Source organism: Myotis yumanensis, unplaced genomic scaffold, assembly GCF_028538775.1.
Source record: "Myotis yumanensis isolate MYYU_CA2020_CCGP unplaced genomic scaffold, mMyoYum1.0.hap1 SCAF_1, whole genome shotgun sequence".
Lineage (NCBI taxonomy): Eukaryota > Metazoa > Chordata > Mammalia > Chiroptera > Vespertilionidae > Myotis > Myotis yumanensis.
This window is the reverse complement of record NW_027223752.1, coordinates 163140743-163156361: the sequence shown is the minus strand read 5'-3', so window position 1 is coordinate 163156361 and position 15619 is coordinate 163140743. Positions and strand designations below refer to the sequence as shown.

Genomic DNA, 15619 nt, shown 5'->3' with positions numbered 1-15619 from the left:
GACAGTGGAACAACCAAACATTCGGTCACTATGATGTGTGCTGACCACCAGGGGGGCGTGTGCAGAACATGGTGGGCCATGGCGGGATGGTAGAGGTGAGTGGGGGCACCAAAACAAGGCAGGGCGCCTGTCACTATCATCGGGGTGAGCCTCTGTTGGTTACTGAAAATTCTTTGCTCCCGTGCCACGGTCCTGCCTGGCACTCACACCCTCAGCCCGTGCCATAGCTACCGAGTGCACCTGCTGCTGGTGCCAGTCCCAATCACAAGGCGCCATCAGCGGGTGCAAGTGGCACCTGCCAGCCTTGATCACCCCTGAGGACTTCTCCACCTCCCCTTGCTCCTGAGGGGCTATAGGGGCAGCAGCCGCCGCTTGTATCCACTGACAGAGCCAGCCCCGCTCACACCCGCTGACGCTGGCCCCAATTGCTCCGTGCCATCAGCGGGCATGAGTAAGGCCAGTGCTGTCATCAAGCCAGGGCTGGCGCCATCAGCGCGTGGGAGCGGTGGTGGCGAAAGTGGGGCTGCATGCAGACGGGACAGGGAACTGCAGCAGGAGGGGCTGGGCGGGGTCATGGAGATTGGGCTGAGACCTGCCCCTGTGCCTACCGCAGCCTCGTGGCCCACAGTTCTTTTCAAGGTGCACGAATTCATGCACTGGGTCCCTAGTTAATTAATAATGGTGGTATATACAAAAGTTATAAATAAACATACCAGGGACATATGCTCAAATATTTTTGCTGATAGGTTTGCAAATCAAGTTTAGAAACACTTCTAAACTTTTTCTGTTTAAGTGTAGGCTCATCAGATAGTAAGGGAAAAGGATCAAGATGAAAAAAGTTGCAAAGGAAATACAGAATTGCATTAAAATCAAAAGATACTTTCTGTGAATGCTTATCTCGCCAATTAATGTATATAATTAGTATAAGAGTACAGAAGTCTTGAACAGGAGTCCCCAACAGAAATATAAATTAAAGACAAAAGAATAGAATACAAATTAAATATGTACTGATGTATCCATCAGCACATAATTACGGGCACACAAGTAAAGTTTAGCATGCTAGAAATAGAGTCACTTTTGCTATTTCAAATAAATAAGAACAGCATAAAAATCATGCTCTATTTGTACATACTTTGTTTAGGTGAGTACTAAGAAGTAATGTGTTTTTAATTACAAAAATAATTAATTTTCAGGTGTCACTTTGCGCAAAGTTAGATGTCTCTATAAATCTCATTCTAAAGATAATGAAGAAGTCCCTCTATACTAAAATGATTAATAACAGAAAGCAATTCATTCCTCATATCCTACATTTTTATATTTTTCAACCAAGAAAAAAGCTGCTAGAGTATGTAACAAAAATAAATTAATGTTTCATAACATTCTTTTAACTTTAACACTGGTGGGAATAAGAGAAAGGTTTACATAGAGTTAAAGATGAATGTTTCTTTCCAAAACATGTTTTATATTTAGTTGAAATAAAAATGTCTTTTAGTTTGTTAGCAGGATAAATTAGGATACTAAAGATGTTGAGAGAAATACAAACAACTGAGCTGTACACCAGACTGAAAGACAATACACCAGGAAATAATTCTATCTAATGTCTTGAAATAAAAACCTAGGCATCTACTCACCAAAGTGAAGTCCCAGTGGGGTCCAGGTGTTAAAAATGTGAAGGAGCTACCTCTCCTAAGGGAATATCTGTTAACAGAAATTAAAACAACAAATAGAGAATAATGTCAGTAAAATAAAGCACTAGACATATAAAAAACTAATTCTTTTCAGTTTCAAAACTGTTTAATGTAGCCTATTAGTCATTCAACCATAAAAAAAAAAAAAGCAAGGTACAGGTCCTAGTTACTTTTAGAATCTTCATAAAATTGACAGAACCTTTATAACATTAGTGAATAGATTAAGAGTATTTAAAAAAAATAATTACCAAACCAAGCAGTTTATTTTAGGAACATATACAAGGTTCAATTATATGGAATCTCTTTATATATTACACTAATAGGTTAAATAAAAACAGTAAATGATGGAAAAATATTTGATAAAACTTAACATTCATGTTTAGTATTTTAAAAATAATAAAAAGGTATTCTTTTAAAAAAATGTTATATATATATATATTTTATTTCAGAGAAAGGAAAGTAGAGGGAGAGAGAACCATTAATGATAAAAGAGACTCATTGATTGGGATGGGCTGCCTGCACGTCCCCTTTTGGGAATGGAGCTCAGACATGTGCTCTGACTGGGAATTGAACTGTGACCTTCTGGTTCATGGGCTGACACTCAACCAGGGTTGATGCTCAACCACTGAGCCACATGGCCTGGGCTAAAAGGGTATTCTTAACATCTGTTTAATATAAGCCTAAGCAACTGTTACAGCAGAACAACTGGTTAATATGATGCACACTGAGCACCAGAGGGCAAACGCTCAATGCAGGAGCTCCCCCCTGGTGGTCAGTGCGTTCCCACAGGGGGAGTGCTCCTCACCCAGAAGTTAGGCTCATGGCTAGTGAGGGCAGCTGCCACGGCGGGAGCCTCTCCTGACTCCACGGCAGCACTACTGAGCAGTGGCAGCACTACTGAGTGGCGGCAGCAGGTGCAGTGGGCCAGGATGAGCGTTAGTGGCATGGTGCCGGGCCCCAGTTTGGGCTCCTCCCTGGCTTCCTGCCGCTTGGCAACTGCTACATCCCCCGAGGGGTCCCGGACTGCAAGAGGGATGCCCAACTGCCGGCTTAGGCCCGATCCCGGTGCCGTTCTCTGTAGAAGGAAGTCAGTCTGAACAACTGAGTGACTCAGGGAAGTGCAGGGAACTCAGGGTGAGCCTGCCTCTGCGCTTGACTTACCTACTCGAGGATATTTGCAGGACAGACTGTGGTGGCCCAGCCCGTGCACATGCAGCAGCTACTGAAGCTCAAGCAGCAGGCTGTGCAGCAGCAGCAGGCCATCCAGCCATAAGCCAGCAGTTGGACATCCCCCAAGGGGTCCAGGACTGCCAGATGGCGCAGGCCGGGCTGAGGGAGCCCCTCCCCCAGTGCACGAATTTCGTGCATCGGGCCTCTAGTAATAAATAAAATCTAAATGTATTTAATTTGCAGTTCACATTAAATTTCTTTCATGTACTGATTTTTTTAAAATTATGATTTAATAAAGCAAATAAAAGGTTTTGAATAACTATATTTGAGACAAAGGTCTTATGATTAAAATTTGACTAGGATTTTGTTCTTTATTAAGTGACAGATTTTTCTTGTCATCTTTCCATGCAATGTAAATAAATAAAGAGAATCCTTATGACAAAACCCTGTCTTCATCTTTATAAAATATAAACCTTAATGTTTATAAAACATGGAGAAAAATCACTAAACTAGCACAGGAAATAAAAATAGTTTATAAACTATAGTTGTTGCTAATCATTTCAGATGTAAATAGTTTTTTTTCTCCTTTGTGGAAATAAAGATGAACCAAATGAGAAAAGTAAAGGCTATCACTTGTATTTGGCAGACTCAAAATCAGGCTGAGGAGGGAAAGCTTTATAGTAGGAAAAAAGAGACAGCTTTAGATCTGCCCTGATTGGAGGCTACTGGCAGGCTAACCAGGAGCAGGCATCCTATATGATTTATTGGGGTGTAATTTGGCTTGCTCTATCTGGTTGTTTCTAAGTTAGAAGGAAGGACAAAAATTAAGGAAGCTGGCAGGGATTGATCAAATCCTGGTCATTTGGGGCCAAATGTTATTAAAGTTACTGTTTGGCTTCCTGGATTACCAGTCCATTCTCCAATTTTATATTCCACTAGAGGCCCGGTGCACAAAAATTTGTGCATTCGGGGAGGGGGGGGGGGAGGAGGTCCCTCAGCCCAGCCCGTGCCCTCTCACAGTCTGGAACCCCTCGGGGGAAGACCACTTGCGGGCTTAGGCCCGCTCCCCGGGAGATTGAGCCTAAGCTGGCAGTCAGACATCCCTCTGGCAGCCCGGGAGCCCTCAGGGGATGTCCACTTGCCAGTGGGGAGCAGGCCTAAGCTGCAGTCGGACATCCTTAGCGCTGCTGAGGAGGCAAGAGAGGCTCCCACCACCATCGCTGTACTGGCAGCCGTCAGCCTGGCTTGTGGCTGAGCAGAGCTCTCCCTGTGGGAGCGCACTGACCATCAGGGGGCAGCTCCTGCATTGAGCGTCTGCCTCCTGGTGGTCAGTGTGTGTCATAGTGACCAGTCATTCCCAGGTGTTCTGCTGTTAGGGTCAATTTGCATATTACCCTTTTATTATATAGGAGTGCCTGGCCAGCCTGGGTGAGGGGCTGATGGCTGTTTTCAGGCTGACCACAGCCCCCAGCCACCCAAGCTCCCAGTGGAGGCTGGCTGGAAGCAGGTATCTGGGATTTATTTAGCTCCTATAATTGAAACTTTGTTGCCATGAGCGGAGGCCACAGCCGGCTCAGGGCAGGCGGGAAGCTTGGCTTCCTCCATCGCCCAGGCAACCAAGCCTCCTGCTTGCTCCAGCTCCGTGGCTGCCTGCCACCATCTTGGTTGGGTTAATTTACATATAGTCGCTCTGATGGCTGGTGGGCATGGCTTGGGTGTTGCGAAGGTATGGTCAATTAGCATCTTTGTCTTTTATTAGTGTAGATATCTCATCCTTGATCCTCAAGGTCTTTGTTCACTGTAAGTTACAGAAACACAACAGATAGCTATTTTTTCCTACAATAATTCATAAGTTTAAATCAAATATAGGTTCTTGTATTTTTGAAGCTAAATATAAAGAAGTTTGTTTACATTTTGACAAGGGAAAAGGACTACAATAGAAAGAGGATGTCAAAACAGCTTCACCGAAGAATTAATATTTAATTAATACAAAAGCTGCATCAAAGAGAAACAGCAATTAACACAGCATACAAGAGCCAGGAAGGCTCTTTGGACAAATGGAATAGCACATATTAAGGAGGACTGAAATAAATTATATTCAGGAACTCCAAGTAGTTCCTTATGTTTGAGAATCAAAAGAAATAAGGAAGGGGTAGATCATAATAAAAGAACTTACATACATCCCTTAAAGAGTATAAGCTTGATCTTAAACATGTATGGCAATTATTAGCTATTGAATTCTAAGTAAGAGAAGCATGGATTAGAACAGCGGTTCTCAACCTGTGGGTCGCGACCCCTTTGCTGGTGGAACGACCCTTTCACAGGGGTCGCCTAAGACCATCAGAAAACACATATATAATTACATATTGTTTTGGTTTTTTTTTAATTAATTTTTTACAGAGAGGAAGGGAGAGGGATAGAGAGTTAGAAACATCGATGAGAGAGAAACATCGATCAGCTGCCTCCTGTGCACCCCCCACTGGGGATGTGCCCGCAACCAAGGTACATGCCCTTGACCAGAATCGAACCTGGGACCTTTCAGTCCGCAGGCCGAAGCTCTATCCACTGAGCCAAACCGGTTACAGCTACATACTGTTTTTGTGATTAATCACTATGCTTTAATTATGTTAAATCTGTAACAATGAAATTGGGGGTCACCACAACATGAGGAACTGTATTAAAGGGTTGCGCGGCATTAGGAAGGTTGGGAACCACTGGATTAGAAGAAGTCTTGGTCAGAAAGACCAGTTAGGAGGTAACTCCAATACTGCTTACAATAGATGGTAAGGGGCTGAGGCAATAGCAGCAAGGTTTAGAAAGGAAGCAAATTAAAAAGGGTTCAATGACAAAATAGATTTTTCTTTTTCCTTGCTATGCCTGTTCAGTTACTACCAAGGTTTTTGGCATAGTGAAATATGATGCTACTAATAATTAGAAATAGACACTATTAGTAAAGAATACATTGTTTCAGGCAAGGCTATTTTCCTGAAGGGAATGGAAGGGACCTACAGGCAGATTATCTCATTAGTACTGATCAGGGAATTCCTTGTGGACTGGTTAAAGGTTACATTCCAGGGAAGCTGAAACTGCAATTAGATTAAGTAGAATATCTTGGTCTGCTGAGGTGGGGCTTGGTGCAAGTGACTCCATTTTGGGTCTGTTGTTTCTCTTTAACAGATTAAAATACAGTAAGCCTTTTAATACTCTCTCTTTTAAAATATGTTTTTATTGATTTCAGAGAGATGAAAGGAGGAGAGACACAGAAACATCAATGAGAGAGAAACATTATCCAGCTGCCTCCTGCGCACCTCCTACTGAGGATCAAACCTGCAACCTGGGCATGTGCCCTGACCAGGAATGGAACTGGTGACCTCCTGGTCCATGGAATGACACTCAACCAACTGAACCACATTGGGCAAGTCTTTTAATACTCTTGGAGCTCCTTGTTACTTTTTTTTAAGCCTCTTTAAGGAGAGCAAGATAACTTAAGGAAATGATTTTGCCACTGCAGAGAAGTCAAGCCACAATGAAGAAAACAGTATGATTTTTGGATAAAACAGTGGAACAACGCGTTTAAGTTAAACAAAAAAGACATCTGAAATATAAGTCTTATGACTAAACTCTATAAAGGTATAATATTATAAACAAATGGTACAAGATTATAGAAGAAACAGGATCTTCATACTATGACTTACCATAGAACACACTTGTTAAAAACACTGCGATAGGTAAGCGCTATCATATACTACATGACTGAAAATAGCCTTTAGTGGGAATTGAGTTGAGAAGCAGCAATTATGATTTCTCAGATTATTTTTAATCTAATACAAATATTTATTCCAAAGTAGTAATCATAGTGGCACTTAAAATATTCAATAAACACTGCCATTCAGATATAAGACAAGTGTTAAGAACACAAAACCAAAGCTATTTTTTCTCTATTCCCTAAAATCGAGCATACTGACTTTAGAATAAATTTGATGTCTGAAGGCTGAAAAGAAAAATACTTCTTAGGAATTTTAAACAGGTTAACAAACTGGAAAAATATTTCCAACTGGATGGCAAAATTCTTTCCAGCACTAGCTATAATCAGCTTTATAGTAATGCTATTTTTTCCCATTTCAATAACAAGTATCTATTTATTTTGAAACCCATGGAAAAAAGTAACCCAAAATACAAATTTTGCCCAGAAAGCATGGGAGACAGTGCCAACTTTGAAAAATCATTGGAAGACATAGTTATTTTTCACAGGGGTCAGACTCAAAATGTAATAGCTATTTTAAATCCTTGTGGAAAAATTTTTTGATTTCACCAAGCAAAAAGATTGAAACTGTCCTTTTAGAAGACACCCAATAGAGTCCATTTAGAGGGAAGTTTAAAAGATAAAATAATAAGTGACAGTTTTTCATTTTATCAATAATTTTTGTCACATCCCTTTTTTTATACATTCAAGTAATTATAATATAATATAAGGCATAAAATAAATAATACATTAAGGAACTGGCTTGGTATACAAAGTTATGTTTCCTATTAGCCCATTGTGATTATTCCTTGGCCTCTAACATACTTCCTTTTGTATTTGGTGTGTTTTTGAACAATGTATATTATTTTTGCATTAAGATAGTTTTAGTTTAAACAAAACATAATTACAATGACAAAGTTGATGTTAAAAAAGAGAATCATTGTTAATTCATCCTTAAACCAAATTATATTTTCAGAGATTATGATCTGTGTCACCGTACTCCCAGTGATGGAAGATAATTAAGAACTGAATTGGAACTATAAATGGCAGAAAGGTAGCTCAACAAACGATTTTCATAAAATATATAAAACAATATAAGTGAGGTAACTCTTCCAACTGAAAAGGAAAACAAACTACAAAAACAGAAAGATACTGGCTTAAAATAAGGTAGATATTTAGGGGTTTATAATGAAAAACAACTAAAATGATTGAGAGAAGTTTTTAAACAGCAAGCAAAATGGACTAATGATGGAAATATAGCAGAGTAGGTAATTGACATTAGCAAGAAGAAAGACTTTGAGGCACAGGGACACCTAAAATATGACAAAGTGTAATTGAAAGTTGTTTGGGATGCCTCCAGATATGTTAAGAAAAATTACTCCCTATCTGAAAACAAGAAATGCAGCTGCTCAGCTAAAAAAGTTGCTCCCACACACGAGCAAGTACAACTCAAATAAATGCCTCAGCTTAATTACAAACTATCACTTGTAACTTGAAAATAGCTAAAGTTAAAAATGTTAACCTGTAAATGCTCAGGTACCATTAATGTACAAATAATTATGTAAACTATGCTCTATAGTTAACACTTGTTGATTTGGGAGGGGGGGTACGCTAAACTATTCAGTTCTCAATTTCTTTGCAAATTAGACAAAAGAGAAAAGACAATTATCACTGAAACAGTTCATTTATTTAAATCGAATATCTGATGAATTTGATACTACTCTTTTGACACTTCAGCACCTTTACTATTAAGGAACTGTCTCTTTTCCCACTTCATAAAGATTTTGGAGGAGCTGATAATCATGTACACTATATACCCATTCATATAGGTTTCTCATCTGAGAGTTCCAAATAACAGATACTTCTTAGAAAACCTCTAGTCTAGAACACAGCTGAGCATCTACCAGTAGGCACCAGCACACACACATTCCAAACATAACATTAGTGTTTGTATCACACAATTTTAACATACTTATCAGATTGCCTTGCCCACAGTATCAAATTCAGGAACAAGGGTACAGGGGGTAATGAAAGCAGCAAGTTAACAGTGAGGGAAGAGAAAAATACCTACAAGCACACATCATTAAAAATCTAGTAGCTTTTTTATCACCTCACACTTGCTAAAATGACTACCATCAATAAATCAACAAATAGTAAGTGCTGGAGAGGATGTAGAGAAAAGGGAACCCTAGTACACTGCTGGTGGAAATGCAAACTGGTACAGTCACTATAGAAAACTGGTGTTTCCTCAACAAATTAAAAATGAAATTGCCATTTGACCCAGTGATCTCACTTCATTTAGAAAGATGTATTCTTAGGAATATATCCTAAGAATCCCGAAACACCAATCAGAAAGAATATCATATATGCACTCCTATGTTCATAGCAGCATTATTTACAACTAGAGGCCTAGTGGATGAAATTCGTGCATGAGTACGGTCCCTAGAACTGGCTGGTGATCAGGGTCAATCTGTGGGACGAGTGGCAGGGTGATCGGAGCCCTCCGCTTGCACCCGCATTGGCTGGTCTGACGTCGCCCACTCTCTGGCCCCGCCCCCCCATCACCGCCAGTCACCTCCCTATGCAGGGCGATAGGCAGGGCCCCCACTGGCACCCACCTTGGCTGGCCTGGGGCCTGCAGGATGGGGGTAGCTCCTGCATTGAGCATCTGCCCCCTGGTAGTCAGTGTGCATCATAGCGACCGGTCGTTCCGCCGGTTGGTCTGCCGTTTGGTCAATTTGCATGTTAGGCTTTTATTATATAGGATAGCTAAGATCTGGAAACAGCCCAAGTGCCCATCAGTAGATGAGTGGATAAAAAAAACTGTGGTCCATTTACTAGTAAACAGTGGAATACTATGAAGCTGTGAAAAAGAAGGATCTCTCATACTTTGAGACAGCATGGAGGGACATCAGCCAGAGAAAGATAAGTATCACATTATCTCACTTATATGTGGAATCTAATGAACAAAATAAACCAAATAACAAATAGGTTTAGAGATATGATGGCATGCAACAAACTGAGATCTCAGAGGGAAGAGATGTGGGAAGAGATTAACCAAAGAACTTATATACACATGGGCACAGACAATAGTGTGGTGTAGGCCTGTGGTGGGATGCGAGCCAGGTGGAGATGGACAAAAAAGGGGGGAAATAGGGGACCTCAGTAATAATCTCAATAATAAAAATGAATCTAAAAAAAATGAAAAAAAATCTAGTAGCCTTTGAAAAAGTTTGGCAATTCCTTAAAAATAAGCTTACCATATGACCCAGCAATTCCACTCCTAGAAATCTACCCAAAAGAAATGAAAACATGTCCACAGAAAGACTTGTATGTAACTGTTCATAACAGTATTACCCATAACTAGAGGCCCAGTGCATGATTTGTGCACAGGTGGAGTCCAGCCGGCCCACCCTAATTGGGGCGATCGGCGGCTCTGGGGCCAGGACTGAGTGCAAGCAGGGACCTTGCCAGCAGTGGGTGCGAGAGGCGGCTGCTGACCCTGCTCACCCCTTAGGAGCAGGGATAGTTGGAGAAACCTTGAAGGGCAGTCGGGGCTGGCAGCTGCCGCTTGCACCTGCTGACGGTGCAGAGCGATCAGGACCAGAGCTGGGTGCCAGTAGCAGGTGCGAGCAGCGGCTCCAGCATGAGCAGTGGGTGTGAGCAGGGCTGGCGCCAGCAGCAGATGTGAGCACCGAGCGAGATTGCAGCGCGTGTGAGTGAAGAATTTTCAGTAACCACCAGAGGCTCTCCCCGATGACAGCAACTGGTGCCCGCCTTGGTCTGGCGCCCCAGCTCACCTGCTCCATCATCCTGCCATGGCCGACGCCAGCCATGTTTCACGCTCTGCTGCCTGCAGCTGACACCAGTCATGTTCCATGCGCCACCCCCCCAATCCCCCAGTGGTCAGCACACGTCATAGCAACCAGTTGTTCTGTCTGTTTGCATATTAGGGTTTTATATAAATAGATGATTGGGTTGACAACAAGATCAAAAAAGAAATACAAAACTTGCTGGAAACAAATGAAAATGAACACACAACAACCCCAAATCTCTGGGACACAGCAAAAGCAGTCCTGAAATGGAAGTTCATAACACTACAGGGCTACCTCAAAAAAAACCAATAAAAATTAATAATAAACTATTTATCACTACAACTTAAAGAAATATAAAGAGAACAACAACAAAAGCCCAGAGTAAGTAGAAGGAAGGAAATAATAAATATTAGGGCAGAAATAAATGACATACAAAAAACAATACAAAAAAAATCAATGAAATCAAAGGCTGGTTCTTTGAAAAGATAAACAAGATTGATGAATTGTTAGCTAGACTCAAGAAATAAAGAGAGAGAACCCAAATAAGTAAAATCAGAAACGAAAGTGGAGAAGTAACGACTGACACCACAGAAATATAAACGATTGTAAGAAAATACTATGAACATATGCCAATAAGCTGGACAATGTGGGTGAAATGGACAAATTACTAGAAAAATACAGCTTCCCAAAACTGAATCAGGAAGAATCAGAAAACCCAAATAGGCCAATAATAACTGATGAAATAGAACCAGTAATAAAAAAAAAGCTCCCAGCAAACAAAAGCCTAGGTCTGGATTGCTTCACAAGAGTTTTACTGAGCAGTCAAAGAAAAAAACCTATACTCCCGAAACTATTCCAAAAAATCCAAGAGGAAAGAAAACTTCCAAAAGCTCTTTTTATGAGGCCAGTATTATCCTAATTCCAAAACCAGATAAAGACACTACAAAGAAGGAGAATTACAGGTCAATATCCCTGATAAACATACACGCTAAAATCCTCAACAAAATATTAGCAAATTGGATCCAGAAATATATTGAAAAGACCATACAACATGACCAAGTGGGATTTTTTCCAGGGATGCAAGGCTGGTACAATATTCACAAATCAATAAATGTGATATACCATATAAACAAATTGAAAGACAAAAATCACATGATCAACAGAAGCAGAAAAAGCATTCAACAAAATCTAATACCCATTTTTGATAAAACCTCTCAGCAAAGTGAGAACAGAGGGGGGATATCTTAACACTAGAGGCCCGATGCACAAAATTCATGCAAGGGACTCGGCCCTCACAGCCACAGCGGCTTGTCTTGGCCCTCGCAGCCCCAGCTTCACCCGGAAGGTTGTCCAGAAGGACATCCAGTCTAATTAGTATATTATGCTTTTATTATTATAGATGATAAAGGACATATATAACAAACCTACAGCGAACATCATAACCTATGGGCAAAACTAAAAGCATTTTCCCTAAGAACAGGAACAAGACAGGGATGTCCGCTTTCACCACTCTTATTCAACATAGTACTGGAAGTCCTAGCCACAGTGATCACACAAGGAAAAGAAAAGGCATCCAAATTGGAAAGGAGGAAGTAAAACTCATTATTCACAGATGATATGATATTGTACATAGAAAACCCTAAAGACTCCACCAAAATACTTCTATCTCTTATATATAAAAGGCCTATGTCCGTCACGCTGTAACACCGTCACGACCAAACAAGCAGCGACTCTCATGGCGGGCAGAAGCTACTAGTGGCGGAGAGCTATAAGCAGCGGAGGCCGGGGCAGCGAGCTACGAGCAGTGATGGGCAGGGCGGCCAGCTGAGGCAAACAGAAGCGAGCTACTCACCCATGATTTTGTGTGCGCTGGGCCTCTAGTATTTAATAAATGAATTTGGGCCCTGACAGGTTTGGTTCAGTGGATAGAGCATCAGCCTGTGGACTGAAGGGTCCCAGGTTCGATTCCGGTCAAGGGCATGTACCTTGGTTGCGGGCACATCCCCAGTGGGGGGTGTGCGGGAGGCAGCTGATTGATGTTTCTCTCTCATCGATGTTTCTAACTCTCTATCCCTTTCCTTTCCTCTCTGTGAAAAATCAATAAAATACATTTTAAAAAATAAATAAATAAATGAATTTGGCAATGTAGCAGAACACAAAACCAAAACCCCCCCCATAATTGATGGCTTTTTTATACACCAATTAGAGGCCCAGTGCATGGATTCGTGCACCAGTGGGGTCCCTCAGCCTGGCCTGCTCCCTCTCAAAATCTGGGACCTCTTGGGGGATGTTGGACTGCTGGTTTCATCCCGATCCCTTCAGGCAGGCCAAGGGACCCCACCAGTGTACGCCTCTAGTATGCATATGAGATCTTTGGCTAATCTCTTCCCGTCCTCCCCCTCGCCCCTGAGATTCATCATTCTGTTCCATGTTTCCATGCCCCTGCATTGAGCGTCTGCCCCCTGGTGGTCAGTGCACGTCACAGCTATTGGTCAAACAGTCGCATAGGCATATATATATATATATATATATATATATATATATACACACACACACACACATATGGACTAGAGGCCCAGTGCACAAAAATTTGTGCTCAGCCAGCCTGTGCCCTCTCGCAGTCTGGGACAGCTGGGGGGGGGGGGGGGGGGGGTGACCACCTGCTGGCTTAGGCCCACTCCCCGGGGGGATTGGGCCTAAGCTAGCAGTCAGACATCCCTCTGGCAGCCTGGGAGCCCTCGGGGGATGTCCACTTGCCAGTGGGGAGCAGGCCTAAGCTGCAGTCGGACATCCTTAGCGCTGCTAAGGAGGCAGGAGAGGCTCCCACCACCACCGTTGTACTGGCAGCCGGCAGCCTGGCTGTGGCTGAGCAGAGCTCCCCCTGTGGGAGTGTACTGACCACCAGGCGGCAGCTCCTGCATTGAGCGACTGCCCCCTGGTGGTCAGTGTGTCATAGTGACCAGTCATTCCCAGGTGTTCTGCTGTTAGGGTCAATTTGCATACTACCCTTTTATCATATAGGATAGAGGCCTGGTGTACGGGTGGGGGCCGGCTGGTTTGCCCTGAAGGGTGTCCCGGATCAGGGTGGGGGTCCCGCTGGGGTGCCTGGCCAGCCTGGGTGATGGGCTGGTGGCTGTTTGCAGGCTGGCCACACCCCCTTCAGGGTGGGGGGTCCTGCTGGGGTGCCTGGCCAGGCTGGGTGATGGGCTGGTGGCTGTTTGCAGGCTGGCCAAGCCCCCCAGCGGGGACCCTCACCACATGAGGATGTGGCCATCGTGGGTGAGGGGCTGATGGCTGTTTTCAGGCTGGCCACGGCCCCCAGCCACCCAAGCTCCCAGTGGAGGCTGGCTGGAAGCAGGTATCTGGGATTTATTTATCTTCTATAATTGAAACTTTGTTGCCTTGAACGGAGGCCACAGCCTGTCAGAGCAGGTAGGAAGCTTGGCTTCCTCCATTGCCAGGCAACCAAGCCTCCTGCTTGCTCCAGCTCTGTGGCTGCCGGCTGCCATCTTGGTTGGGTTAATTTGCATATAGTTGCTCTGATTGGCTGGTGGGCGTGGCTTGGGGTGTAGCAGAGGTGCAGTCAATTTGCGTGTGTCTCTTTTATTAGATTAGATAATGAATTCTCAAAAAGAGAAACTAAACAAACAGTGCCATTTACCATTGTAACAAAAAATTAAGATACTTAGTAATAAACTTAATCAAGGAGGTAAAAGACTTGTACTGGGAAAACTACAGGTGTTGAAAAAAGAGATAGAAGACATACACAAGTGGAAGAATATACAGTATACATGGATTGGTAGAATCAACATCATTAAAATGTCCATACTACCCAAGGCAATCTACAGAATCAATGCAACCCATATTAAAATATCAACAGCATATTTCATAGATCTAGAACAAATATTCCAAAATTTTATATGGAACCAAAAAAGATCCTGAATAGCCACAGCAATCCTGAGAAAGAAAAACAAAGTTGGAGGGATCACAATACCAGATATCAAGTTATACCACAAAGCCATTGTAATCAAAACAGCCTGGTACTGGCCGAAGAACAGACATAGAGATCAATGGAACAGAACAGAGAACCCAGAAATTGACCCAAACCACTATACTCAATTAATATTTGACATAGGAGGCAAGAGCATACAATGGAGTCAAGACAGTCTCTTCAATAAATGATGTTGGGAAATTTGGACATACACATGCAAAAAATGAAACTAGACCACCAACTTATACCATATGCATGAATAAACTCAAAATGGATAGTAGAATTAAATGTAAGTTGTGAAACCATAAAAATCCTAGCAGAAACCATAGGCAGCAAAATCTCAGACATCTCTAGTAGCAATATGTTTAAGGATATATCTCCTAGGGCAAAGGAAACTAAGGAGAAAATAAACATATGGGACTACATCAAAATAAAAAGCTTCTGCACAGCAAAAGAAACCATCAACAAAATGAAAAGGGAGGTCACTCTATGTGAGAACATATTTGGCAACGATACATCTGATAAAGGGTTAATATCCAAAATATATAAGGAACTCATACAACTTAATAAAAGGAAGACAATCCAATTAAAAAATGGGCAAAGGACCTAAATAGACATTTCTCCAAAGTGGACATACATACAGATGGGCAGGAGACCTATGGAAACATGCTCAAAGTCACTGATAATCAGAGAGATGCAAATTAACAATGAAGTAGCACCTCACACCTGACAGAATGGCTACCAGCAACAAGTCAATAAATGACAAGGGCTGGCAAGGATGTGGAGCAAAGGGAACCCTAGTCCATTGCTAGTGGGAATGCAGACTGCTGCAGCCATTATGGAAAACAGTATGGCTTTCCTCAAAAAATTAAATATAGAACTGCCATTTGACCCAGTGATCCCACTTCTAGGACTATATCCTAAGAATCTTAAAACACCAATCAGAATGAATGTATGCACCCCTATGTTGGTAGCAGCACAATTTACAATAGCTTAAGATCTTGGGAACAACCCATCAGAGTGGATAAAAAAAGCGCTGTGGTACATTTATAGCATGGAATACCACGCAGCAGTAAAAAAGAAGAATATCTTACCCTTCAAGACAGCATGGAGGGACTTGGAGAGAATCATGCTAAGTGAAATAAATTAGTCAGAGAAAGACAAGTGTCACATGATCTCACTCATATGGGGAATCTTACAAAATAAACTGATG

General features: G+C 42.2%; 1 protein-coding gene across 1 annotated transcript in view; it reads right to left on the bottom strand.

Annotated features, from left to right (window-relative positions):
• The window catches only part of NET1 (neuroepithelial cell transforming 1), a 70026-nt gene that overhangs the window by 52389 nt on the left and 2018 nt on the right, over positions 1-15619 (bottom strand). Inside the window, exon 2 of the mRNA XM_070391340.1 lies at positions 1632-1698. Coding sequence (XP_070247441.1) covers positions 1632-1698 — 67 coding nt within the window. The remainder of the gene's footprint in view (positions 1-1631; positions 1699-15619) is intronic.